The following is a 27,178-nucleotide window of genomic DNA, read 5'->3' as shown; positions in this document are numbered from 1 at the left end:
AACTCCCCGCCAACAGAACTGCAGAATGCATTAAGAAATTGTCAATAAAGATAAAAACGATATTTGAGTCAGCAGCATCAGAGGTGAATCTTTAGCTCTGTGAACCTCATACTACAAGAGCTGCTGGGCCACTGGCTATCTGGAGGACCAATAAAAGTCGTTGTCCTACCTGTGCCCTCCTTATACGAGTGGGGACGGCGAGGGTCTGTTCAGTATGGCAGCACACGTCGTGGATGACAAGAGGACCACACTGTCCTGAGATCATGCAGAGATGCTTATATTCTTAGATAAGAACCTGAAGCATTCACCAAGACTGTCTTGTTTTCTTCTTGTTGCAGTCGACGGCTACAAATATCTAACTGAACATTTTATTTGATTAGAAATGTGGAGTATGATTAAGACAGGCCTATTGTTTTGCTCAGCTTGTTTTTGTTCCATTGTGTGTGCGTTATGGGTAAATGTTCTTTGTGTATGCTGTAGCACTTTATTATGGAATGTGAAGTTAAAGCATAGCTAAAAATACATTATGAAAAAAAAAAAGTATTATTATTATTGATATCAGCAGCTCCTAATGGAATGGAAGATCAATATCGACTCTAAAGACTCTGATCAGAGCCTCTCTACCCAATAATGCGTCTGATTGTGGGCTTTCTCTTCTTAATTGTAATGTATGTGATGATATTTTCATCCTCTAGAAACTAATCTGGACTAAAAATAAACGTACAAATATATCCACTTGCGTTAGGGGGGCACAGCTGTTTTACTGTTCAGGTGTTCTGGAGTCAAATCCTGCCCACAGTTGTTCTAAACAGGGGCTCTGAATGACATTTCTTGTTATTCTGGTTCTTCCCCTCATCCCCAAAAACATGCAAGTGAAGTGGAGTGGTGACTCCAAATTGACCTGATGTGACTGTGGGAGACGGAAGGGCCCAAGATCATCTCCAAGTGAAGATTTCACACCACTGCCAACTTGTCCAGGCCATGCTGTCCCAGCAAGTTCAGGCTGAGAGTAGAAAACAAGATACTGAAAGAAGACCCTGAGACCCCCTGAATGTCATCATGGCTCGTACAGGTAGCTCTTGTCACTGTTAACGTCAAAGTGCACGAGATTACCATTAGAAAGATGAGGCACATATTAGGTGGGCACTGGCTTGAGCAAATTCACTCTTATTTAGTGCACAGTGCTGAGGATTTTATTCTTCTTTTTCTTTTTGGGGATATTTCTGGCTTAACTGACACACAATTTAAGAAATATACATGTCTTTAACAAAATATGACTTTTGATATTCTCATTGAACGTAATGTGCTGTTGACCTAACATACATCACAGCTTCAGTCAAAGCTTCATGATGTTCAAGTCATACGCTCAACACTTTAGATTTTTCCTTATTCACCTAAGTTTGTCTAATTTATCATTTATTAGGTAACCTATTGTTTGTTATCATGCACCTGAGCAGGAAGTTCAGTTAACGGTGTTTTCAACTCTCATTTAAATCTTCTAAAAACATCAAAGCACCCACTGTTAGAATTTATAAATGCTCTCTTTCTTTTATATTTAATCACATTACTCACTTATTCCAACACTCCCAGGTGACTCTTCTCCTTCTCTCCCATTTCCCTCTGTGATTTTCTCTTCAGAATCTGATAACTCTGATTTCAGCTCTGCAGAATTCTCCTGCGTAGACAATAGTCCCGTATTAGTGGACCAGGGCTGTAAACTGGATGGAGATTCTTCACAGGCATCTTGCTTGAAAATATCCTCAGTTTCATGCTTTTGAAATTCAAGACCACCTGAGAAATCATTCAAATCCTCAGCTTTAATGGCAGCAGTCACCCCTTTGCACTCCTCCTCTTCTTTAAAAACTGAAATTCTTTCTTCGTGATCCTCCAGCTTCACACACACATCCTCTGAGGCCATTCTCTGTGGGAAATTTCTCTCTCTCTTTAAGTGTTTGACCTTCTCCTCTCAGATTCCCGTCTCACATTGACAGCCCCGAGCTGGAGGCCATTAGACACCTCAGTGTAAGGCCATGTGAAATGGGAAAGCCCTGTGAAAATAAAAGTGGTAGAATTAACTTCATAAAGTCAGTAAAAATAATGAGCACACTTTATGGTCACAGTGCCCTCCATAAGGTTTGGTTCAAAGACACATTTTTCTTGATTTCCTCCTCTGCCTCACAGTTTAAAATTACAAATTCTACAATTCAGATGTGATCAAAGTGCATTGCAGACCTTCTTTAAAGGGGATTTGCATACATTTCAGTGCCACCATGTAGATATGACAACACTTTATCAACACGGCACCATCATGTTGGACACAGCAATGGCAGGTCTATTAAAGCTGTCATATTTAGGGCTTTGTTGGATATCCTCTCTGGACTTGAACTGCACATCTGGAATCTGGAGCTGCATTCTGTTAAGTTGTTGTATTCTATATCTTATATATGTGCTACTATTTGAGGGATTATGGGACTGCATCAAGACTGGGAGTAGGACATTCGAGGTTTGAGGAGAGGGTGTTTGTAGGAGGTTACTTGTGATGGTGTGTTTTATGGGAGAGAAGAATAAAAAGTGTGTGGCTAACATCAAAGGTGTTATAGAATCTAGTCTGCATTGAACAAGAAAAAGGAATACGAGAGCTGGAAAAATGAAGATTTTTAAAAACATCCTTAAAAAGGGCAGGGACACTTTTAGATAATGAAAATGACAAAGCAGTGATGTTTAATCAGCCAGTGACTCTTGAATTAACCAGCTCTGCTCATTACTGTGTGAACATCTCAGATAAAGAAATAAAAACGATGAGCATTGTGAACGTGAGATTCTAAGAGTTTCAGAAGACAGGAGTACAGGAGAGAAGTAAAAGGCTTTGTTAAACCTTCACCTCCAATGTGGACCTCCTTCACTGGACTGATTACACAAACTGCTTCATTGCACAGGATACAAAGAGTCAGAGTGGGCTTCCTTACTTAAATAAATTGTTGAGAATTGTGAGACTCCCCTGAAATACGGCAAACCCAAACTCAGAGCAGCTGTTGGTTTGCCGCTAGCCTATGAATACAATGAAACTGCGGCTATAGACTGACATGAACGTCAAACAGGAGTACGGGGTCTTCACATCATTGACACAGTCACACGTTTCAGTGCAGGAAGTGTTGTGAAGACAAAGAGACCATCAGAAATTGTGAAACAATTCATTCATTCGTTCGTTCGTTCGTTCTCAGATAAGTGTACATGGAGCTCCTCAGAAACTACTTAGTGATAATGGTAGGGAATCAGAGAAATGGCAGAGAATTTTAACAATGAAACAAAGACCACCGCTGCATACAGTCCCGGGGTAATGGACTACCTGAGACACAATCAGACACTCACAGAAATTATACAGAAAGTGATAAAGAATACTGGATGTGACTGGTTAGTGCCAGATTAGCTCCATGGGCCACTAATGGTAAAGAATACCATGCACAGTATGTGTGGGCACAGCTCATATCAGGCGGTGTTTGGTTGAAATCCAAATCTTCCTTATGTTCTCATGGACAGACCACCCGCCCTAGAAGGCAGCACTAGGAGTGTGTCAGTGGAGCACATATTCCAGCGCTGCACACTCCAAGAAGAGCATTTACTGAAGCTGAGTGTTCAGACCGAATACGGAGAGCACTCCAGAGACAGATTAATTCTGAAAATGATAAATCTGAGACAAAGTGGACGACAAAAGAGTGGACTGTGCAGAATGGAAGGGTCCTGCAGATGTCATTGGACAGGATGGAGTTGTGAAATGTGCCAGACGTGGAGGTGCTCTTGGAAGGGCCCACCATTGTAGACTACGTAAAGTCAAAGGTAAAGGTGACAATCGACATGCCACCAGCAGTGAGAGAGATGAAGAGAGAGATTTATCTAACACTACATCAGATAATGAAAACACTGGAGATGAGAAGGAGACTCAACTCTTTAGTCCCAGTAGAAGATGTCGACGTTGAGCAAACTCACAGGTTAAGATGGAGTCATTGTGTTTGTCTAAAAAAGGGGAAAACTCTGAGATATGTGGACGGAGATGCTGGCATACAGATAAAGAATTAAATTGGGCTGGCAGAACAGAAATTGGTATAATTTAGAGTTTACTGATCCTGACAGCACTGCTGACACAGAAGGGTCTGTTGAGACATCAAGTGTGAATAATCTGCAAGTTGAACCAGAAACTAATGAACTGCAACTATGGGACTTGTATGTGGAAATCACGGAGATATCAGCTGAGTCAGCAAAGCAGGAAGAGATAAGCAGCTGGGAAAGAAATGGAGCATCTGAGGAGGTGGAAAAGCACAAGATGGATATGCCCTTTAAAAAGAGACTTCAGCAGGAATCGCACCTAAAGCACACCTTAGTGGCACGAAGGTCTGAGGGGCAAGATAGGAGTGGGCTCAACAGGGATTCACCAACATGGACATCAGAATCTGCTCACCAAGGTCACTGAGGTGGCACTGCCACTTTAAACAATGAGGACAGACAGTTGAGCTCCAGCCCATAATAGTCGAGTCGCGGCTCTGCAGCTTTCACACATTTCGATGGCTTCATATGGTCCAACACAAACAGCCCGATTAGCTTGAGTCCTGTTCTTCATTTAACACGGCCATCTCTAGTAAACTAAAGAATAAAAGTACATAGAAATACTGGAAGTAGTTGTAAAGGATAAAAGACATTAAATAAAACAACACCATTTCAAATATCACAAAAATGTATTCGTAATGCCATACCAGCTGTAGATTTTACTGTATCCCTCCAGCAGCACTAGCTTGTGTAATGTTTGTATTTTTATTTCTCATTAAACAAATCAAAGTCTCCGTTACAGTGAAACCGCACGAGCATCTTTCCTGATAAGAAAATACCTAAAAATGAAACTATTTAAATAATTTCTAATAAGTCTCAATATGAGACAAACTGCTGGAAATGAAACCTGAACGCGCCCTGTAAAGTTACATTCCTGGACGCCACTTTAACAAAGTTTGCCGAAAAAACACAAAGAACACGCAGAGCTCGAGAAAAATCAGAAATGAACTACGGGGCCGTGCGGGAGCGAGCGGCTGAACAAGCGCGTGCCCGGCGGACATACAGTTCAGAGCATGCGCGAAATTAAAAGGCGAAGCAGCGCGAAAAAGTGCACGAGCGCGAAGAGAGCCGAAGCGATCCCGATTTAACGCACCTCCGCCAAGTCAGATGTAGCATTACATTTCACGGGACACCGACCGGAAAATAAATAAACGTATCAGCAGCTAAAAGTACGCGACCCCCGTCATCCACAATAAACTCCTGGAGGTGCGATTTGCGGTGCCGCCGCCGCCGCCTCCTCCTCCACGTAGCGCTCAATCCCCAACACTTAAAAGCGAACCACGCGGCGTCAGGCACCTCCTCAAAGTTAATGCCGCTCAGCATGTCGCGATCTTCCTCACTGCTGGCATTCCCACCCGTACGCGATCCCCACGTTCGACTTTGTCTCACCTTCCGCACCTTTCCTTGATCTTATGGCCGTGAAAAAATCGGAGCGCGAGCGTCTCATAAAAGCAAACTAGTGATGTGCTGCTGGATGCTGACGTGACGAGCTGTCGAAACTCCGCTCTGAGACTTGTTTGAAATGCGCCCGTCACGTGATTTTGAGGCACGCTAGCGTCATAACGTCATTAATATCTGCGCAGTCAGCTGCCTATTTGCTCAGACCCCTTATCAACTGGGCCCAGTTGTTCAAAAGTAATCCAATGGGATTTGGGATAACAGATTTGATTGAATCTTGAAAATGGGTTGTTCAAAGGGAAAAGAGGGATTCTGGAATCAGATCAGATCACCTAATCCAATCTCAGTTTTAATCAGGATCAAACAGTCTTTTGTGTTGTTTAAAAGTTTGTGTATGAATTGGGACACATTTGATCCCAAAAATCAGGATAATCCTGATCCCAACACAGAGGTGAATTCAGTGTGGATTTCTGGCACACAATAAAATAAAACTTGAAAATTGATCAAAAAAGCTATGTTTGCAGGTGATGTATACATCTATTTATATTTTGTACATTTGTTGAACTAGGCCAGTGACAATGTAAATAAAGTAGGGAATAAGACATGAAGCCTTTTGGTATAGTCAAAGAAAAAAAAAATCCCTGTGAAATATCAGTACTCAAACAAAATCTCAAAGCTCATAAAGCTCTACTGTCCATTGTATTTTAAAGAAAATGACAATTACTATTACTCAAGTCATCAGTCAGAAGTAATGTCTTACAATTGCATCCCTGATCACACGTCCAGTCTGGCCTTCATTTGGAGCGAACATTGGAGGTTGCTCTGGTTGCACTTTATCAGGCTCAGCTCCAACATATATGTCATCAAGAGGAACATTACGCCTGGTGGCAATGTTATGCAAGACAATACAGGCTAGTATTATATTGCATGCCACCTTGGGTTCCACCTGCAAGTAGTTAAGGCATGCAAAGCGCCTCTTCAGGACTCCATTTAAGTGTTCAATTGCGCATCTTGTGTTGCAATGTGCAGAGTTGAAGCCTGCCTGCTCAGGTGTGCTTGCAACTGGAAAAGGGGTCATCAGCCATGGTAGGAGTGTATAAGCACGGTCTCCCAATATTATGCCATTTGGTCGGTTGGACTGGAGCTTTCTGTATAGTGCGCTCTCCCTCAGGATACGTGCATCATGGACAGACACTGGCCACTTGACAACACAGTTTGTGATGATGAGGTCGATGTTGGCCACAAGTTAGACATTGATGCTGTGCCTCCATTTTTGGTTCACATACTGCCACTCCTTTTCATGAGGCACTTGAATGTGCACATGAGTACAATCAATAACACCAATAGTATTAGGCATGTTCCCCAAAAGAAAGAAACTTTGTTTAGTTTGCGCTATCTGGTCATCCTTGGGAAATGAAACAAATTCACTGACCAGACTGGCCAATTCAACTGAGACAGCTTTCACCACATTACTAACAGTTGATTTGTCCACTCCCATATTGTCACCAACAACCTGGTAGAAAGTCCCAGAGTCATAAAAGCACAGTGTTCCTCCACAGACAGAGCATGACTCCTTTTGGTTTTGTGCTGTAACTTTGGCCTGACGAGGTCTGCAATGTACTTGATATCATCCCTCCCAAAGCGAAAACGGGCATACAGTTCCTCTGTAGTGTATTGCGCAAGTGGTTTGGCATGCTCAGCATACATTCCTTCACGGTATTTTCTCCTTCCCAACCTGTGGTAGCAATGAACAACACCTGCCATGCCTAAACTCCACTCACCTCTTTGTCTTCTCTTTCTGTCTCCAGCTTGACCATTTTATGACCGTTTACTCACTCCACACATCATGCAGATACACGCGTCATCAGTTTGACAAAATATTTCCAGACTTTTCTGATGTTTCTCACAGAGTTTCTCCTTTAGATTTCTAACAGGATCAACCAGCTTGTGGTGCTTCAGGGCCGCTACTTCATAGTGAGGCTGTAGATGAGCCTGACAGTAGGAGGCCATGCAGGTCAGACACAACTTCACTGCTCTCAACTTTTTCCCAGTACAGGCGTCACACTCCACATCTCCAGGACCAGCATTATTCTGAGATGGAGGAAAACTGAGTCCTGTCTTCTTGAATTTCTTGAGAATTTCATTTGGCAGAGTGTTTCTTCGCAATGTAGGCCTATGGTGAAGTTCTCTTTGCATTGAGGACAGCTGAACAGTTGGCTCTGATCCCAGCAGTCAGTGAGGCATTTCAGACAGAAATTGTGACCACAGGGGATGGTGACGGGATCAGTCGTGGTGACCAGACACATTGAGCAGGTGAACTCGTCCTGTGATACAAACAGATGGGCTTCAGCCATCGTTAGTCTGAGGAGAGGCAGGTAGAGAGAATCAGTCAGACAAACAAGGATGGTGGGTTTTTATCAGTTTTTTAAAGTGCTCCATCATATTAGTCTATCGTTTAGCTATTCCAGATTTTAGGTGCAGAGCAGCAGATGGCTGCCTCACCACATCTTTTAAGTTTAGCTCTTGGAATTATAAGCAGACACTCATTTGAAGATCTAAGGTTACAATATGGAGTGTAAGGTGAGAGGCCTTCTGAATTATAAGATGGGGTGAGATGATTTAAGGCTTTGTAAAACCAGAGGTATTTTAAAGTCATATCTGAATGGCCCATGTAACCAATGTACTGACATCAAAGCTGGAGAGATGTGCTCAGATTGTCTTTTACTAGTTAAGATTCTGGCAACTCCATTCTTCACTTGTTGTAACCAAATGATGTATTTTTTGGGTGGTCCTGAGAGGAGTTTATTGCAGTAATCTAGTCGACTAAATATAAGACCGTGAACTCATTTTTCTGTGTCTTGTAAGGTTATAAGGGGTCTAACGTGTCTAATGTGAATTTCCCCCTGGGATTAATAAAGTATCTATCTATCTATCTATCTATCTATCTATCTATCTATCTATCTATCTATCTATCTATCTATCTATCTATCTATCTATCTATCTATCTATCTATCTATCTATCTATCTATCTATCTATCTATCTATCTATCTATCTATCTATCTATCTATCTATCTCTAACTTCTGCCATATTCCTTAACACTAGAAAAAACTCGTAGATCCGGCCCACCTTAAATCGCTTCTTAAAGCCGTTCTCACCTCTCCACCAGCGTCTTTTGTCATCTAAATGTAGTGATAAAGACAAGCTGCCAGCAGCCGGCTTTTCCATCCCCCCAACGACTTAGAACGTAAACGAACTTTTCCCAGCTCATGCCTTGATTGATTATCTGGGAGTGAAGTGGAGTTTTAGAGTGGAAATAATAAATCGTTATTTGGAACACACGCATTTTATATGTGTCGCATTTCTACAGTAATCTGTGTAAACACATTGTTAAAACAGAAACGTTTTTTATATTCTAGCAGCAAATGACAAAATGTAGGCATAAACTATATAATGTATGAAGCCTGAAGTCCAAATATCAAAGAAACACTTTCACAAAAGGTACAAAAAAAAAGCCACCACCAAAAAAAGCCACCTTAGTGTGTGATATTGACACTCATTAGCTATCACTGCTTCCATGGCGCAACAGTATCAGTCGCTGAGTAGGAATCAGAAGGTCATGAGTTCGATCCTGCACAACTCCCTTTTGAGAAGTGTTCTTATTTTCACTATTTTAGAATAAAAAGATACATTTGATTTCAGTCTGTAACAGCCGGTGTAATTTATGATATTTGTAAAAGTTAGCTTTGTTTATTTTTTTTTAAATTCACTTTTCATTGTGTCAGTCGCGTTCAGGATACTTCCCTATCACCCCCCCTCCCCCATCTGACACTGCTGTTTTCACATAAAGACGCACTATAGTTCTGCAGTGTATCACGATACATACGACCGCGTGTTTTTTTTCCCACAATATTGCCAGTCCCCACGTGTTGCTGTATGCTGTTTCTTTTGTACTCCAGGACATGCAGAGGAAACATAGTAAAGAGCAGTAACTTCAGCGCTATATGCAATCATCAGACACTCCCCATCTGATGCTGTTTTCACATAAAGACGCGCTAAAGCTCTGCAGTGTACTTGTGACTGCATTGTCGTACCAATGCTAGTGAACTGAAGTGTCTGCGTGTACTTTTCATGGCATTACACATGTATTTTTTGAGCATGCCCATGTCGCTCAAACACAGGAACATATGTTGATGTAAAAGTATAACAAAACATGTGCACTTTTATTCAAGACTATAACCGAAGCAAAAAGAAAGCAAGTTACAGTAGGCAGTTGATATGACAGCTAGCGTGCTGGAATGCTAAGAACTGCTGATTTCCATTCTGTGCTATATAACTGTTAACATTTGAATCTGATGATTGCATATAGCGCTGTCTTATTCAGTGTGCGTGAGAACATGCAGGTGGCCAGTTGCTGCGTGCTACAACGCACATTTTAAAAAAAGAAAGAGACAAATATATATGACGTTTTGAAGAAATTATTTTATGACGCGAATAGTACCAATCAGAAAACATCGTCGAAGTAATGCAATATTATTTGAAAACGAACAGCGTCAGTTATACTGGCGCTATTTGAGTCAGATCAGAAGCTGAATAAGCTAAAAAAGCTCCTTTTCTGACTCTAAGTAAAAAAGCATGAATTAATCAACAGAAATAACCGCAACTGACATTTTAAACTTAACGATTGACAGTGCATACCAATTAATAAATTTAATGTCCGTTTGAGGAAATAAAAAAACACTTTCATCAAAGCTGGGAATCGAACTCACGTCTCTGTAGCACGACAGGGCTGCTGTGCCCCAAATCAGCAAACCGTAGCGTTAAGCCACAGAAGTTGTTGTATCCTCCTTAAACCTTTTGTGAAAGTGTTTATTTGATGTTTGGACTTCAGGCTTCACAGATTCTATAGTTTATGCCTACATTTTGTAACATTTATTACTAAAATATGAAAAAGTTTCTGTTTTAGCAATGTGTTTACACAGATTACTGTAGAAACGGAACACGCATGAAATGCATGTATTCCAAATAGCGATCTATTATTTCCATTCTAAAACTCCAGCAGTTCAGTCACTCCCAGATAATCAAACAAGGCATGAGCTGAGAAAACTTAGTGAACGTTCTGCGACGGTGGGGGATGGACTAGCCAGCTACTCGCTGCTCCTCTTAATCGGCACATTTAGAAGACAAAAGAGATGAGGTGAGAACGGTTTTAAGGTGGGCCGGATCTACGAGTTTTTTCGTAGACTCTGGTAATTCTAGTGTTAAATGAATAAATGCTGTCCTGATAATCTGATTAATTTGTGATTTAAAATTTAGGTTAATAATTGATTCAATAAATTTCCTTTAAATTCTTTACCACTGTCTTGACTTTTAACACTAGAATTATCAAAGCCTACAAAAAAATTTGTAGATCCGTCCCACCTTAAATCCCTTCACACCCCTCCGTCGGCGTCATTTGTCTTGTAAATGTGTTGATAAGCAGCAAGCAGCCTACCATCACATCCCCCCACCGGCGCACAGTTATCTCAGCTCAAGTCTGTTTACCTGCGTGTCATTTGCTTAGAGTTGTATAGAGTGAGAAGTTAAGCAAAATTAAACCTTTTATAAATACTATATCGTTATTTGGAACACATACATTTCATTTGTGTTTCATGTCTACAACAATCTATGTAAACACATCATTAAAACAGAAACATTTTTCATGTTTTAGTAATAACTGACAAAATGTAGACATGAAGTCTATAATGTGTGAAGCCTGAAGTGCAAATATCAAATAAACACTTTCACAAAAGGTACAAATATAAAAGAACAAGCATGCTTCTATTCAAGAATATAACTGCAGAAAAAGAATCCACCTTTGATATGACTGCTTCGGTGGTGCAACGGTATCAACTGTTGACTGGTAATCAAAACTTCACGGGTTCGACTCTGGACGAGTCAGTTTTGAGAAGTGAGCTGCTCTTTTTCTTACTATTTTAGAATAAAAACATACATTTGATTTCAGTCTAACAGCTGGTGTAAATGTATGATACTTGTAAAGGTTAATTGTTTTTTTTATTCAGTTTTATTCTCTCAGTCATGTTTATGAGAGATCTGATACTGTTGTTTTTACATAAAGACATGCTATAACAGATGTGAACTCAGATGATGACAAAGGTTCTACATTGAGTTTTTTTGTAGGCTTTGGTAATTCTAGTGTTAAGCCTAACGGATCAAGTTTATTTCTAATACTCTCACTATATCCATTTTTTCCAATAACTATGATTTCTGTTTCCTCCTTATTTAGTTTGAGAAAATTCCTACTCATCCAATCAGAAACACAAGTAAGACATTGGGGTCTATGAACTAAGAGAGTCGGGGTCCTCAGGCGCTATTGATAAATACAGTTGTGTATTGTCAGCATAGCTGTGGTGGCTCACATTGTGCCTTGAGATAATCTGACTTTATGGACGCATGGAGATCAAAAAGAGCAGCAGACTCTGGAAAGACCCTTGTGGAACACCATATAGAATGTCATGGGTAGGTTTAGATTAGGAGCTATTAATGTAAAAAGGCAATGCACGGGCACACTGATCCAATGAATTAAATACTTATTTATGTTTCCAATCCATCCTACCCTTTTTTCTCCTAATGTAATAATTATCCTGATGAAAAGTGTTGTCTGTCTAAATTAATTATCAAATCCTATTTTAAAAATGGATTTTAAAAATCTGCTACAAAACAGATAAAACAGCAAATGTTCAGAACTGCCCCTTGATGTTCAATGTTAGAACTGCAGAAAACGTCATTTATAACGTTAACAACCAGAAACAGATTTGAAAATACTCTAAGCAAGTTAACAAAAGGTTTTAAAACCACTTTAAATAAGATATAACAGTCAAAGGATAAAATCAAGCAAATACATAGGCTAACATTAGGGGCCTGAGGAGAGACCTTTAACCTCAGGGCCCCAAAATCTAATTTTTAAGATTAGGACTGAAGTTTACAAATTTAAGATTAGGATTGTGTTTGGGTGAGGACACAGATACTAAATCAAAGTCAGTGTTGTAGTGAAGGATCAGTGGATTTAAAAGTTATTTTCTCTAACCAAGATCTTAACATAGCCTGTGCCATTTTCTGTGTCAAACATCATGTGTCTCTGAAGTATAATTACCACAACAAACAAAGAATTTTCTACCTGTCAAGTAAAACTCAAACCAATTTAAGACCCTGCCAGAGAGGCCCACACACTGACTAAGGTGATTTCTCAGAATATTGTGATCAATGGAATCAAATGCAGCCCCTCGGATCTAAGAGGATGAGCACAGATAAACAGCCTAATTCTGCATTAACCCACAAGTCATTTATTACTTTAATGAGTGCAGTTTCTGTACTGTGATTTTTTCTTAAATCCGACTGAAATTTGTCAAGAACAGCAGGTTTATTCAGGTGATCACTGAGCTGCGTAATGACTGCCTTCTCTAGGATTTTACTTGAGAATGGCAGGTTAGAAATGGGTCTAAAATTGTCAAAAGCAGAGGAGTCAAGATTATTTATCTTGATCAGGGGTTTAACAACAGCAGTCTGGGAAGACCCCCATATCTAATGATAAGTTCACTATGTCAAGTACACTATCAATTAACACGTCAGATACTTCTTTGAAAAAACTTGTTGGTGTTGAGTCAAGGAGACAGGTGGAAGGTGTCAGTTGAGAGATTATTCTACATAGATAAGCTAAATCTATCCTGGTAAATGAATTTAAATCACTTAAAATGAAATTCCGAGACTTAATAAGATCGTCTTTGGGGTGATGTACGATATTATTTCTCCATCCATCCATTATCCAACCTGTTATATCTTAATTACAGGGTCACGGGGGTCTGCAGGAGCCAATCCCACCCAACACAGGGAGCAAGGCAGAATACAAATGTTGGGCAGGGCGCCAGCCCACCGCAGGGCACACACACACACCAAGCACACACTAGGGACAATTTAAGATCTCCAATACACCTAACCTGCATGTCTTTGGACTGTGGGAGGAAACCGGAGCACCCGGAGGAAACCCACGCAGACACGGGGAGAACATGCAAACTCCACGCAAGGAGGACCTGGGAAGCGAACCCAGGTCTCCTAACTGTGAGGCAGCAGCGCTACCACTGCGTCACCATACCTCTCTATATTATTTCTAATATCATTAATTTTAATATTAAAAAAATACAGCAAAATTTTCACAAGTTTCACTGGAAGTTTTTTGGAGACATTCCATTAAGTGACTTGGGTTTAGCAAAAGATCAACAGTAGAGAATGAAACTCTCGGAATACCAGCATTGTTATTTATAATTTTTGAGGAGTAGCGCCACCTCTCCAGTTGGACTATGTTGTTGTATTCTGTTATTTTAGCCTTCAATATTTCTTAGTGGAGAACCAATTATTTTTTATCCATTTACGTTCAGCTCTCCTCCATGTTTTCTTTAAATCAGACACTCTTTGGTTCTTCCATGGTGTAACAGTGCTGGAGGATTTCTTAACTATCTTTTCAGGAGCGATTATGTCAGCAGCAGCTCTCACTTTACCATTAAAATGTCCCACCTTACTATTTACTTTATTATCACTATTGTAGTAAGCACTGCAAAAAGACTGGTTGGTTAAAATGTTAGTAAACTTTGAAGCTGCAGATGAATCAAAGAAGCCATTTTTAACAATACGCTTCTGATTAATTTTATCTATCAGTATTTGAGTGAAAAAATTAGAGAAAATATTTTTAATATAGGGCAGCACGGTGGCGCAGTGGTAGCGCTGCTGCCTCGCAGTTAGGAGACCCGGGTTCACTTCCCGGGTCCTCCCTGCGTGGAGTTTGCATGTTCTCCCTGTGTCTGCGTGGGTTTCCTCCCACAGTCCAAAGACATGCAGGTTAGGTGGATTGGCGATTCTAAATTGGCCCTGGTGTGTGGTGGGTGTGTTTGTGTGTGTCCTGTGGTGGGTTGGCACCCTGCCCGGGATTGGTTCCTGCCTTGTGCCCTGTGTTGGCTGGGATTGGCTCCAGCAGACCCCTGTGACCCTGTGTTCAGATTCAGCGGGTTGCATAATGGATGGATAGATAGATAGATAGATAGATAGATAGATAGATAGATAGATAGATAGATAGATAGATAGATAGATAGATACTTTATTAATCCCAATGGGAAATTCACATTCTTCAGCAGCAGCATGCTGATACAATAAATAATATTAAATTAAAGAATGATAATAATGCAGGTGAAAAACAGACAATAACTATGTATAATGTTAAATGTTAACTTTACCCCCCGGGTGGAATTAAAGAGTCGCATAGTTTGGGGGAGGAACGATCTCCTCAATCTGTCAGTGGAGCAGGACAGTGACAGCAGTCTGTCGCTGAAGCTGCTCTTCTGTCTGGAGATGATACTATTTAGTGGATGCAGTGGATTCTTCATAATTGATAGGAGCCTGTTGACGCCCTTCGCTCTGCCACAGATGTCAAACTGTCCAGCTCCATGCCAACAATAGAGCTTGCCTTCCTCACCAGTTTGTCCAAGCGTGAGGCGTCTTTCCTCTTAATGCTGCCTCCCCAGCACACCACTGCGTAGAAGAGGGCGCTCACCACAACTGTCTGATAGAACATCTGCAGCATCTTATGGCAGATGTTGAAGGACGCCAGCCTTCTAAGGAAGTATAACCGGCTCTGTCCTTTCTTGCACAGCGCATCAGTATTGGCAGTCCAGTCTAATTTATCATCCAGCTGCACTCCCAGATATTTATAGGTCTGCACCATCTGCACACAGTCACTTTTGATGATCACTGGGTCTATGAGGGGTCTGGGCCTCCTAAAATCCACCACCAGCTCCTTGGTTTTGCTGGTGTTCAGGTGTAGGTGGTTTGAGTCGCACCATTTAACAAAGTCATTGATTAGGTCCCTATACTCCTCCTCCAGCCCATTCCTGATGCAGCCCATGATAGCAGTGTCATCAGCGAACTTTTGCACATGGCAGGACTCCGAGTTGTATTGGAAGTCCGATGTGTATAGGCTGAACAGGACTGGAGAAAGTACAGTCCCCTGTGGCGCTCCTGTGTTGCTTACCACAATGTCAGACGTGCAGTTCCCAAGACGCACATACTGAGGTCTGTCTTTAAGATAGTCCACGATCCATGCCACTAGGTATGAATCTAATCCCATCTCTGTCAGCTTGTCCCTAAGGAGCAGAGGTTGGATTGTGTTGAAGGCACTAGAGAAGTCTAGAAACATAATTCTTACAGCACCACTGCTGCCTCTGTCCAAGTGAGAGAGGGATCGGTGTAGCATATAGATGATGGTATCCTCCGCTTCCACCTTCTCCTGATATGCAAACTGCAGAGGGTCAAGGGTGTGTTGAACCTGTGGCCTAAGGTGGTGAAGCAGCAGCCTCTCCATGGTCTTCATCACATGTGATATCAGAGCAACAGGCCAGAAGTCATTCAGCTCACTAGGACGTGATACCTTTGGGACTAGGGTGATACAAGATGTTTTCCAAAGCCTCGGGACTCTCCCCTGTTCCAGGCTCAGGTTGAAGATGCGCTGTAGAGGACCCCCTAGCTCTGATGCACAGACCTTCAGCAGTCGTGGTGATACTCAATCTGGACCCACTGCTTTGTGGCACGAAGTCTCCTCAGCTCTCTGCTCACTTGCGCTGTTGTAATTATGGGTGGGGATGTCTTTCCTATGCTGGTATCAGCAGAAGGATGTGTGGAGGGTGCAATACTCCGAGGTGAGAGTGAGAGTGGATGGATGGATTATTAATATTATTATAAAAGAAATATGAAGTATTAAATGGACCTCGGCCAGGCAGGGTCCTTAGCCCGTTACAGTGTAATGTCATGATAAGTGATGAGGTTTTTCCTCACATAGGAATAGAGGAAGCTGAAACTTTGTCTGCTGCCATGTTAAGATGCTACCCTGACAGTCAAATTCACTCGAGCCTCATCAGGGCAGATATCTCCACACCACATGCTAATTCATTCTTCTATATGTGACTGAGCCCTCAGCCCAAATCTTTCTGTAAAGACTGCACAGCTCAGTGAGGTGAGAGGCAGCAGCAAACGACTAAGAGCGACCATCGCCACACCAGAATCAGCCTGTCACTGTCACAGACTTCAAGTCAGAATTGTCCCGATTCCCTCTGCACCACTGGACACTGCAGATCTCACATTCTCATCTTTCATTCTCAAAATGTGGTGGAAATAGAGATAAGAGAGTGATAGAAATTTTATGTTTTCCCAAATTATTATTTTTTTATCTGTTCACTATAGACAAGATGATTTTCTTCCTAGGGATCAAGGAGAAGTGGTCATTGGTCACAACAGGTAGGTGGTCACTTTATACAAGCATTTTGCCATTTAAAACACCCTGTTTCTGAAGGGACCAAGGAAAAGTGGTCACCTTACATGGGGGGTCACATTAGTAGGTTTTACTGTTGTATGTTTTTTCTTGCCTACAATTCACTGAGCAGGACCTCCATTTCACATTCGCTGAAATTCTTCTTTTTTCCATGTGCTTTTGCCATTGTCTTTTATCAAAACATTGAACAGAAGGGGCTATTTATATTGATTTGCATATTCAAATATGGAGGCTGTAAGCGCCTGCACGTGTGAAACATTTCATGTTGATTGAGATTTATAAGTGTGTGGAACTTTGTTTATGCACAGTTTTATGAATCTTTTTGTACGTATGCACATTTGCAGTTTTGTCCATACGCCATGTTTTAGTGTGAATTCTACACACGCCGTTATACATAAGGCCCCAAGTCTTCACAGTCTCGTTGCTTCCTGTTTTGCTATATGTTTGCGTGACATGGACACTACCCAGAGATAGCACTCCTTTGGTATGCTGTATTAACTTTGTGCTCAACAAGTGGTTGTTGACATTGTCACAAATGAGGCACATTACCTGCATTGTGAGGAAGCATCAATTACAGCACTACGGCTATGTGGCACGATTCACATTGTTGGACCAGGACAAGGGGACGCCCACCAAACACCTGGCTGTGGCAGATAGACGGTCATTTTTGTAGGGTAAGACTGAATTACATGTCTGCCTAGGGGGTTGCCAACCAGGATCCTGAGGTGTTTCATCGTGTGGTGGGTACCAGTGCATGGACCTCAACCTGACATGACCTGTATCTGCACATTTTTCTGTTTCAGAATACTCTTTGGTAAAATATGACAAAGATTACCCAGCACATAGTGGCTCAAGCTATGGGAGTGTAGGTTTGGGCAAACCCAATGACATGAGCACTGGCCCAGTGTGGGGGCTGCTACAAGTGACCTCTTAACAAAAAGGCCTAAAATGGGTTAATGTCCGGCAATCCAAGGTCAGTAAATTTCTTCTTGGTCCGGTGATGGTTTGGTAACGCTGGCCGATGTCATCACTACCCCTGTAGTCTCCTGCTTTTTAATGTTGATGCAGTGTAAGTAACGCTGCCTGTTAGTAGGGTTGGTTGGTTAGCTTTTAACTGTAAAAGTATTAGTAACAATTTGAATGACTTCAAAAGTTATTATTTTTATAATGGATAAAAATTGGACTATTTTTATACATTATTGGTAACGTTTTTATGTTCAGAGTTGTAAAAATTAAAAAAAAAAAAAGAGATAGAAAGAAAAAGCTGCACGAGTACCAATAACTGCAAAGTCTGTTTGTGTTTTCTAAAAATAAATCATTTTAAGGCACATTAAATTAATAAATGGTAAATCTTCATAATTACAAATAATTATCTTTATAACTACATAAAATTTATTTGATGAAAACATGACTAAAAACAAAACAAAAAAAGTTTCAAAGAAAGGACAAATAAAGGCGGTGGTCTCACCAAGGTGACCGGAGTTCAGATCTCAAGTCCTCCCTGCCCAGAGCCTGCATGTTCCCTCCATGTCCATGTGGGTTTCCTTCCGGTGCTCCGTCTTCCTGCCTCACTCCATTGGCTGTTGTGAGTGGGCTCACCCTGCGGTGGGCTGGCGTCCTGTCCAGGGATTGTTCTTGCCTCGCACCTGACTCTTGCTAGGATTGTGCTCTACCATGACGCCTGTTAAATCTGTATTAATGAAATGTCCCACATGATTAGTTTGCTAATTGGAAATCTCAGTGTATAGTAAGAAGGTAACGGCGTCTCTTAACATTACTGTTCTCATGAGGTATGTCTGAAACAGGGCGATGATAATATGCTTTTTTATTTTCAGTATAATGTGACACTTGAGGGAAAAAAACGTATTAAGCAGCCTTTTGAAATAGTAACTTTTTTGGCAAGATGCTTAGAAATTAGTTGCGTTAATTTAAAAAGCTTCGATAGCATAAGTCTGAGACTAAAAGACATTTCTGCTTGTCTCAAGTAACATCAACTGCTGCCATTCTTACAGCGGCTGTCGCTTCAGTAATGCGGCCTTACAATAAGCGAGCAGTTCATCCTTGCAGTGGGCGTACCATGAAAGACGTTGTGGGCGTGTCGTGGTGTTGTGGGAGTTCCGTGAATGACGTAGTAGCTACTGTATCTATCGCGTGCAGCAGTTCCCTTCAGTTTGCTCTTAAGAGACCCTCGTGCTCAGACTTCTTTACGGCCAGAAGACCAAGCAAAGGTGTGGAAGGTGAGACAAAGTCGAACGTGGGGATCGCGTACGGGTGGGAATGCCGGCAGTGAGGAAGATCGCGACATGCTGAGAGGCTTTAAGTTTGAGGAGGTGCCTGAGGCCGCGTGGTTCGCTTTTAAGTGTTGGGGATTGAGCGCTATGTGGAGGAGGAGGCGGCACAGCAAATCGCACCTTCGCGAGTTTATTGTGGATGACGGGGGTCGCGCACTTTTAGCTTCTGTTACGTTAATTTATTTTCCGATCGGTGTCCCGTGAAATGTAATGCTACATTTGACTTGGCGGAGGCGCGTTAACTCGGGATTGCTTCTGCTCTCTTCGCGCTCGTGCACTTCTCCGCGCCGTTTCGCCTTTTAATTTCGCGCATGCTCCGAACTGTGCTATTCGTCGGACACGCGCTTGTTCAGCAGCTCGCTCCCGCACAGCCCCGTCGTTCATTTCTGATTTTTCTCGAGCTCTGCGTGTTCTTTGCGTTTTTTCCTCTTTCTTCTAAAGCCGTTATCGGCAAACTTTGTTAAAGTGGCGTCACACGATGTAACTTTACAAGGCGCGTTCAGGTTTCATTTCCAACAGTTTGTCTCATTCTGAGACCTGTTAGAAATAATTTAAATGATTTCATTGTTTGGTATTTCTTATCTGGAAAGATGCTCGTGCGGTTTCACTGTAGCAGGGAGACTTTGATTTGTTTAACGGGAAATAAAAATACAAACATTACACAAGCTAGTGCTGCTGGAGGGATACAGTAAAATCTACAGCTGGCGTGGCATTATGAATACAGTTTTGTGATATTTGAAACGGTATTGTTTTATTTAATGTCTTTTATCCTTTCCAACTACTTTCAGTATTTCTGTATACTTTAGCTTACTAGAGATGGCCGTGTTAAATGAAGAACAGGATTCAAGCCAATCGGGCTGTTTGTGTCGGATCACATGAAGCCATCAAAATGCAAAATGTGAAAGCTGCAGAGCCGCGAGTAGACTATTATGGGCTGGAGCTCAATTGTCTGTCCTCATTGTTTAAAGTGGTCTGCAGGGGGTCAGTCATGGGGGGCTGATAATGAGCCACAGTGTTCACAAATAAGGGGACAAACCGACAGACGGCATTTACTGAAAGTGCAGGGCTTTGGAAATTAGGGGCGATTGGGAAAATATTTTGTTAGTTTAAAATATGAAAGTTTATGTGAAAAAGTTATTTTAAAAGGAGAGCAGATTACGTAGCCACATGACTTTGAAAGTAGAAGAGCTTTTTGAAATGTATTTTCTTTAAGTAAAGCGTGTGTGAGAAGCAATGCAGTTATGACGAATACGTGAAGAAGCGTTAATGCAAATGGCAGGGACTTTAAAGTGAACCAGTTCTTTACATCCCAATGACGTTACTTCATATTAAGAATTGTGTTCTCGGAGAAAGTCTGTTCTCAGTTTATACTATTGTATGTTAAAATACGCCAGACAAAATCTAATTAGATTAATTACAGATAGAGAATATTTTTAGGTCATTTTTATTGTTGTATATTATGCAGTAAGTAACAGAGTTCGAAGTGAAGTTCGCTTTGTGGTTTATGGGATGCCATTCAGCTGACTCTGGTGAAGTTGAAATCGGTGCCAAGAAAATAAACAGAAAATGTTTAAGTTCTGCATCCTAAAATGGAAACACACAAACGTGCTTTACATCAGGAGCTCATTAATTTAAAGTGATATTGAAGAAACAGCTACATAAACAAATACCTCTAATTCTGAGTTAATGTAATGTAAGCTGGCTGTTTATCCAACCCGCTGAATCCGAACACGGGGGTCTGCTGGAGCCAATCCCAGCCAACACAGGGCACAAGGCAGGAACCAAACCCGGGCAGGGTGCCAACCCACCGCAGGACACACACTAACACACCCAAACACCAAGCACACACTAGGGCCAATTTTGGACTGTGGGAGGAAACCCATGCAGACACAGGGAGAACATGCAAACTCCACGCAGGGAGGAGGTGGCTGTTTAAAGAATACATATTCTTGGTAACCACGTGATCGTGTATCAGAGCAAACCAGACACGGTCAGCAGACACAGCAACTATTCTTTATTAGCTTGGTGTGCTAAATGGAAGGTAGAATACGATTTCCTTTCTGGTGAACTAGGGTGTTGTACCGTGTTAGCCATTATGAATGTAGAGAAAAGCCAAGCAAAATGACACCTTTTATGACATATCTTGTTTTGCTGTGCTGTGCTTACCATTTTTTTTTTACAGAAAAATATTTTTTTTTATGGGTTAACAATATAAATATATTCTACTGGTCCGTGTGTGTCATTTCAGTGCTTATGTAGTACTGGCACACTGCTTTACTGTTTTACATTTTACAGTTGTTTTCCTTTGCTATTTAATAGTTTTACATTGTAATTTCTCCAGTAGTCTATTTTATTAAACTGAACATTTTCAATCTGACACCCCAAAGCCTGAAGGTGTTTCTCAATGCCATCATTTTAACAAACACAGCAATAATAAAAGATGGGCTGGATGACCCCTATCATTCATGATTGTTGTGATGTGAGATTTTATATATAACTTGATAAATGTTTTGTATGTCTTTATTTCTAATTTGGGCAAAGCAATGTACACTGTAACAAATAACGCGTTAAAAGTACTTAAGGCAACAAATTACAAGCAATATTTTTGAGTAGATTTAATATACTGCACTATTGAGTAAACTTGATTTATTAATTTACTCAAATTTACCTAAAAGAAATGAGTTTGATTAAATATAAGTAGTGGCAAAAATGGTTTATTTTACTCCGATTTTCATTTGAATTACAGTACTAAAAAAAAGAGTAATCATGCAACGCTGGACAGTAACGACTGTATAACAAATACATGCTAAAATTCCAAATATCTTTATTTATTTGAACATACACAGATAGTCACAACAACGGAGTTGTATTTTCAAAGGAAAATTAAATCAAATGTCTGAGGATAATTTTTACTGAATTACTGACATTCAAATGTCAATGAAAATATTCTTTTCTTTATTTAAACTTTCTTCAAAAAGTATATCTCAATCAAATAATGTCCCAGGAATGAGTGCTGAACGGGAAGGAAAAGTAGAGAGTGAAATCCTGACGCAGATGGCGCTCTTCAGACACGTCCTGCATTTACGCCAACATATTCGCTTAAATCAATGGCCGCCTTTTCCACTACTTCTCAGTATGCGATAGCGAAAATCCTGAAATAAAATAGGACGTAGGAAATCAAACATCGCTAAATACATCACAGTATTAAAAATTAACCAGTAAATACATTACCTGTGTAGAACACTAATTAAATAAGAAGTCAAATAATACCGTGACGGTTAGGGAAACGTCTTTTTATGTTGTTTACAGGTCGTAGTTTAGGACAAACGCCATAGCGTTCTCAAACTTATCTCAAAGTGTCATTTTCTTTTTCTGTGTAAAAAAAAAAATTAAAACGATAAAAAAAAAATATGAACATATGTAACTATCCGAGAAATGTGCCTACTTTTTAAAGCAAACCCACATGAAGGGAAAGGTTTCGTGAAAATAACAAATGCTTACATCTGTAACTATACGAAATGAAATACTAGTTATTCATTATGGAATTAATATGCTTTATACTTACACATTCGTAGTAAAATAACTCTTATTATGGATAAGCGTTACAGCTGAATGCGTTGTTGTAAAGACCAAGAAACCGATGTGAGAGGAAGTGCCGTGTCATTAAATTTAACTTAAATGTGTTCAATTCACAGAATAGTTTTTTTACTTAGAATAAGTTATAAAAAATGTTTACATTTTAAGAAAAATAATAAGTTAACATTATTCATAATTTTTTTATTGAATTAGAATTAAATAATCAATATAAAGGGTAAAACCCATTTTTATTAATTAAAGTAATGATTATTTTGCGTATAGTTAGCTATTTTTTATTATTATTTTTCACACATGCAAGATTTATTTTTTTTAGTGTAATTTAGTGTTTAACCCCCCCTCCCCCTTAGGAATGGGTCTGTTTGAATTTTACGACAGGATTTGGGGGATGTGTGTCTTAAACCAGTTTGGCAAGTGTTTCTTTGCTAAAGTCATTTCTACTCCCACAAATGGGCTAAGCCTGCAGGGGTGGGCAAAGTCATTCCTGGGGGGCCGCAGTTGCCGCGGGTTTTTGTTCCAACCCAGTTGCTTAATTAGAAAACAATCCTTGCCAATAATTACATTCCATGGCTTGTTAGTGCTTTAACTCTGCTATGTCAAGTCATTCTCATATCCTAGATTTTATTTCCATTCTAAGGATATCATCCAAATACTTTGAAGTGTAAAACGATTGGGTAATTCTCAGTCCTTCACTTTTTTTCTCTTCTCTTTCCTTCCAAGTATTTAATTAAACCAAATAGTGCACGATAAATACACACAGGTGTAAAGGGTAACAAGCAAAATGGATAACTGCTGGTTTCTTTTGTCATTTGCATCTTATTGTTAATAAGGAGCAATTAAAAACCAAGAATGCAGCTGTTTAAGACTTAAATAAGCAATAAGGGTTGAAAATCTTAATGAGGGAGATAACTAAAATGAAGCAGAAGTGTTTCTAGAGCAATAAGTGCTTCTTATTAAGCAATTGGGTTGGAACAAAAACCTGCAGCCCTCCAGGAATGACTTTGCCCAGCCCTGGTAAGGTGTACTCTAACATACGGTTTGGGGGCAGGTGTTAAGATGTTCTAGTCCCCCATTGGTCTGAAGTATGGCTGTTTGGAATTGGCTTGTCTCAGAGGCCTTTAAGTACTACGACACCCTATTGGCTGTAGGGATTGGACAGAAAATCTATATATTGTTTAAGCTCACACTCTCTCTCTTACTAACCAACATCTGAAAGAAGCATCTCTCTTGCTAACCTGTGATGAAGACAACACAATGAAGAGCACAGCTCAGCAGCCATTTTGAACAGACATGTGGCTGAAAGCTGAGCACCAATGATGCCTTCACTAGAGACATTTAAGTAACTAGAAGTCTCTGTGTGTTGCCTGAACTACACATCACCATTTAATCAGGTTGTATGGTTGCCAATATTCAAATATACTTTGCATTTTCTTATTATTTATGAATATTATCAATAATACATTGTTTAAACTGTAACTTAACTTCTGCTTGTCTTTTTACTACATCTAATTGCCTGAGGTTATAGATATAGAAGGGAAGGTGGGGATAAGTTATATACAATAATACCTTATAAACAGTGGTAAGTCTGTCAGATTAGGCATTCTAAGGCTACATATTAATAATACAATAGGGGAAAGTAGAGCAATATATATATTACTCTACCAAGACAAAACAATTGGCGTAGTCAGGCAGGATTTTGGGGTAACCATGTTTTGCACCTTGTTTGCAAATACTGTTGATGTATATGTGTGTGTATGTATGTGAATTTTAGGGCATCCAGTGTACAAATGTGGTGGAAGTAACCATTGTTTGGTTGTTGAATGGAATATAACCAACAAAGTGTAGAGACTTCATGTGTGTCATGAGGACACCCGCATGTTTGTTAGTGCTGGTGGTAGTGAGTCCCTAATTAAAGTGCTAGAGAGTGGTGGAACATTGCATGCGTCATTCATACGGCATTTAAGTGGTTAAAGTGCTAGGGAGTGATGGGACATGCATGCATCATTCATACGGCACTTATTCGTTTAGGATCTTTGTGTATGTATGTTTATGTTTGCTTACAGAGGCAAAAGTAGGCCAACCCATAACGAAGGTGGCAAATTGTATTAGAGTAAGATTGTAGACTCAGAAATGCCTAAATTTATATTAAAGTCAGCCATCTTCCATTGGAGTGGCAGAGGTAAGCAGGCCAAAGCTAGGAAATGCAAACCTGTAGTGCAGGTAGAGAAAGCAGAAGCTGAGCTGAGCATGCCACAAAATGGAAGGGGGCTGGAAGGATTAAAAGCAGGAAAACAGAGATCAGGTATAAAGAAGACAGCTGCTGTTATAAGAGGTTTACGATCTTGTATTATTGGTAATGAGGAAGATCAGGACGAGAAAGAAAGTGAAAATGGAATGTGTGAGAGTTTTGAAAGACATAACAGTTGGTGTGAAAATTGTGAAGTGCTAGCATGTAGAACACCCACTGCTGACGTAGAAAGCAGGGGAAACAAGGAGGGAAAACCACCTATGGTGAAAATTAGGACAATAGTAACGGGATCTGACTGAAACCCTAAAACATGGGTGGGTGACTTACCTGAGAGAGATAAGTGCTCAGATAAAGAGTGGGAATGTGAGTGTGAGGAAAAGGAGAGGGATGAAAGGAAGGGAAAACAGCAAGGATGTTTACTTCCATTATTATTCTCCATTGCACCACAATCTCCAGGTAATTCTGAGGTCTGTCTAGTATTTAAAGAACATGCTACACTGATAGATATTTCACTACTGTTAAGAAAGGTAATCAGTGCTGCAATGAAATTTGATTTAGGACGAAGAAATCAGATAGAAGGCAGAGAAGCTGGTGAGTGTGAATGGCAATTGTTGACTAGAGGGCATGAAATGGATAATGGCATAAGGATACTTAGTAAAGAAAGTGTGGAATTTAAACAAGGAACAGTGGAAATTAAAGAAATTCGACTGCTTGTGTGTGAAAGGTCTGAAAGTGCTAATGCAAGAATGGCTGAGTTGGAAAAAAAGTGCACCAGTTTAGGATTTGGTTTGAATGAATCAGGACAAGCCAAAGAACAGAGGATGGTGGATGGTGCAGCAAGAAGGTTTCCAAGCTCAGGCAGCAAGTCAGGAATGCACAGGGGGGCGAGGGTCCTAACAGCTGTGATGGGGCCAGCAGGAATTTAAAGGCATACACACTTAGGCTCAGTAATTTGAAACCTGACTGACCAGTTGTTTAAAAAGACAGCCTATGAATCTCCATGCAATAAAATGGAGAAAAGTGAGCTGGTCTTGAGTAAAGAACAGGTCAGTTTTAGGAGAGATGCTGGATTTGGCACTGGGATTGTGGAGAGGTTTTAGTCCACACTTTCAGGTAGAAGTTACCATACAATAAAATAAAAAAAGGACACACAGGCAATTAAAAAAAATAGAAGGGTAGCACAGGAAGACAGGAAAGGGTAAATAGTTATTTCTGTTTCCATTTTCTGGCCTTTTATAATAGAGCTACTTCTATTATTTGAGGTTTTACGGACTTTGTGTTGGTGCAGGTAATAAATAGTGAAGACAGTTAGCAGAGTAAAATCCATGCAGGAGATTGGGTTACCATTAGCACATTGTAGCAGAGTGGCACTAGTGGCCAAACTGTTCCAATGAATGCCAGGAAGCAAAGTTTGAGTAGTGGCACCAGGATAACAACCAAGAAAATGAGATGGACAGAAACTGCTTTGTCACCTTCCATTTTGCAGACCTGCCTACATAGCGGAATGAAAAAAAAGAAAGAGGAAAAGACAACAAGCAAAGACTAAAGACAAAGACATGAAGAACTGAAGAGACAGCAAGAAAGAGACACTTACTGGGGTTTAAATGAGTAACAAGTCCACAAGTCATGCAATAATAAGGCTAGTCAGAATAGCTATAGTTTAAAACGAAAGGTTTGTTCATTACTGCAGAAAATTTATATTCCAAGGGGTGGAAACTGAACAAACCAGTTAGGAAAGCCAAAATAAGGGGATTAATTTTGGGCTCATAAAGTATACATTCTGGGTATTAATTAAGTGGAATAATTAATACTATCATTAAGGAAAATGTATACTAAGAAATTTGGTGAACTTTTCAGGAAAGCAGGTGCAGCTGGTACATTTGCAAGTCATATGAGCTCCGATGTTTAGGTAAAGTTTAATTGGGAAAATATGTAAGCCCTGCTGAGGTTGTCATCTGTGGGACAGGCACAGGACCAGTGGGCCAATTTTGAACTGAGGTGTTTAGCACAGCGAGTATGCATATGGTGAGCAAACAACTCTAGAGGTGGCCTACAAGGGGAATGATGAGAGTTGTGTAGCTATGATGTCTCATGGTGGTGATGCCAGCCTATACTGGTAAAGGCTGATGGCAGTCAAGGGTTACACCATGGGTAGAAAAGCACAAGAAGCAACTAAGTCAAC

General features: G+C 40.5%; 2 protein-coding genes across 8 annotated transcripts in view; one reads left to right on the top strand and one right to left on the bottom strand.

The window, feature by feature from the left end:
- Nucleotides 1-2,043, bottom strand: part of LOC114641493 (gastrula zinc finger protein XlCGF26.1-like) — a 275,342-nt gene extending 273,299 nt beyond the window's left edge. For both annotated transcript variants that reach the window (XR_007934975.1, XM_051927854.1), the window contains exon 1: nt 1,573-2,043. Coding sequence is in view for 1 of the 2 variants with exons in the window: in XM_051927854.1 (XP_051783814.1) it covers nt 1,573-1,918 (346 nt within the window). In the remaining variant the exon portion in view is untranslated. The remainder of the gene's footprint in view (nt 1-1,572) is intronic.
- LOC114644549 (oocyte zinc finger protein XlCOF6-like) overlaps nt 1-27,178 on the top strand; it is a 536,868-nt gene that overhangs the window by 353,118 nt on the left and 156,572 nt on the right. The window lies entirely within an intron of this gene.

The sequence above is a fragment of the Erpetoichthys calabaricus genome, chromosome 5 (assembly GCF_900747795.2).
Source record: "Erpetoichthys calabaricus chromosome 5, fErpCal1.3, whole genome shotgun sequence".
In the NCBI taxonomy this organism is placed as follows: Eukaryota; Metazoa; Chordata; class Cladistia; order Polypteriformes; family Polypteridae; genus Erpetoichthys; species Erpetoichthys calabaricus.
Note: the sequence above shows the minus strand (reverse complement) of the source record. Positions and strands in the feature narration are given on the sequence as shown.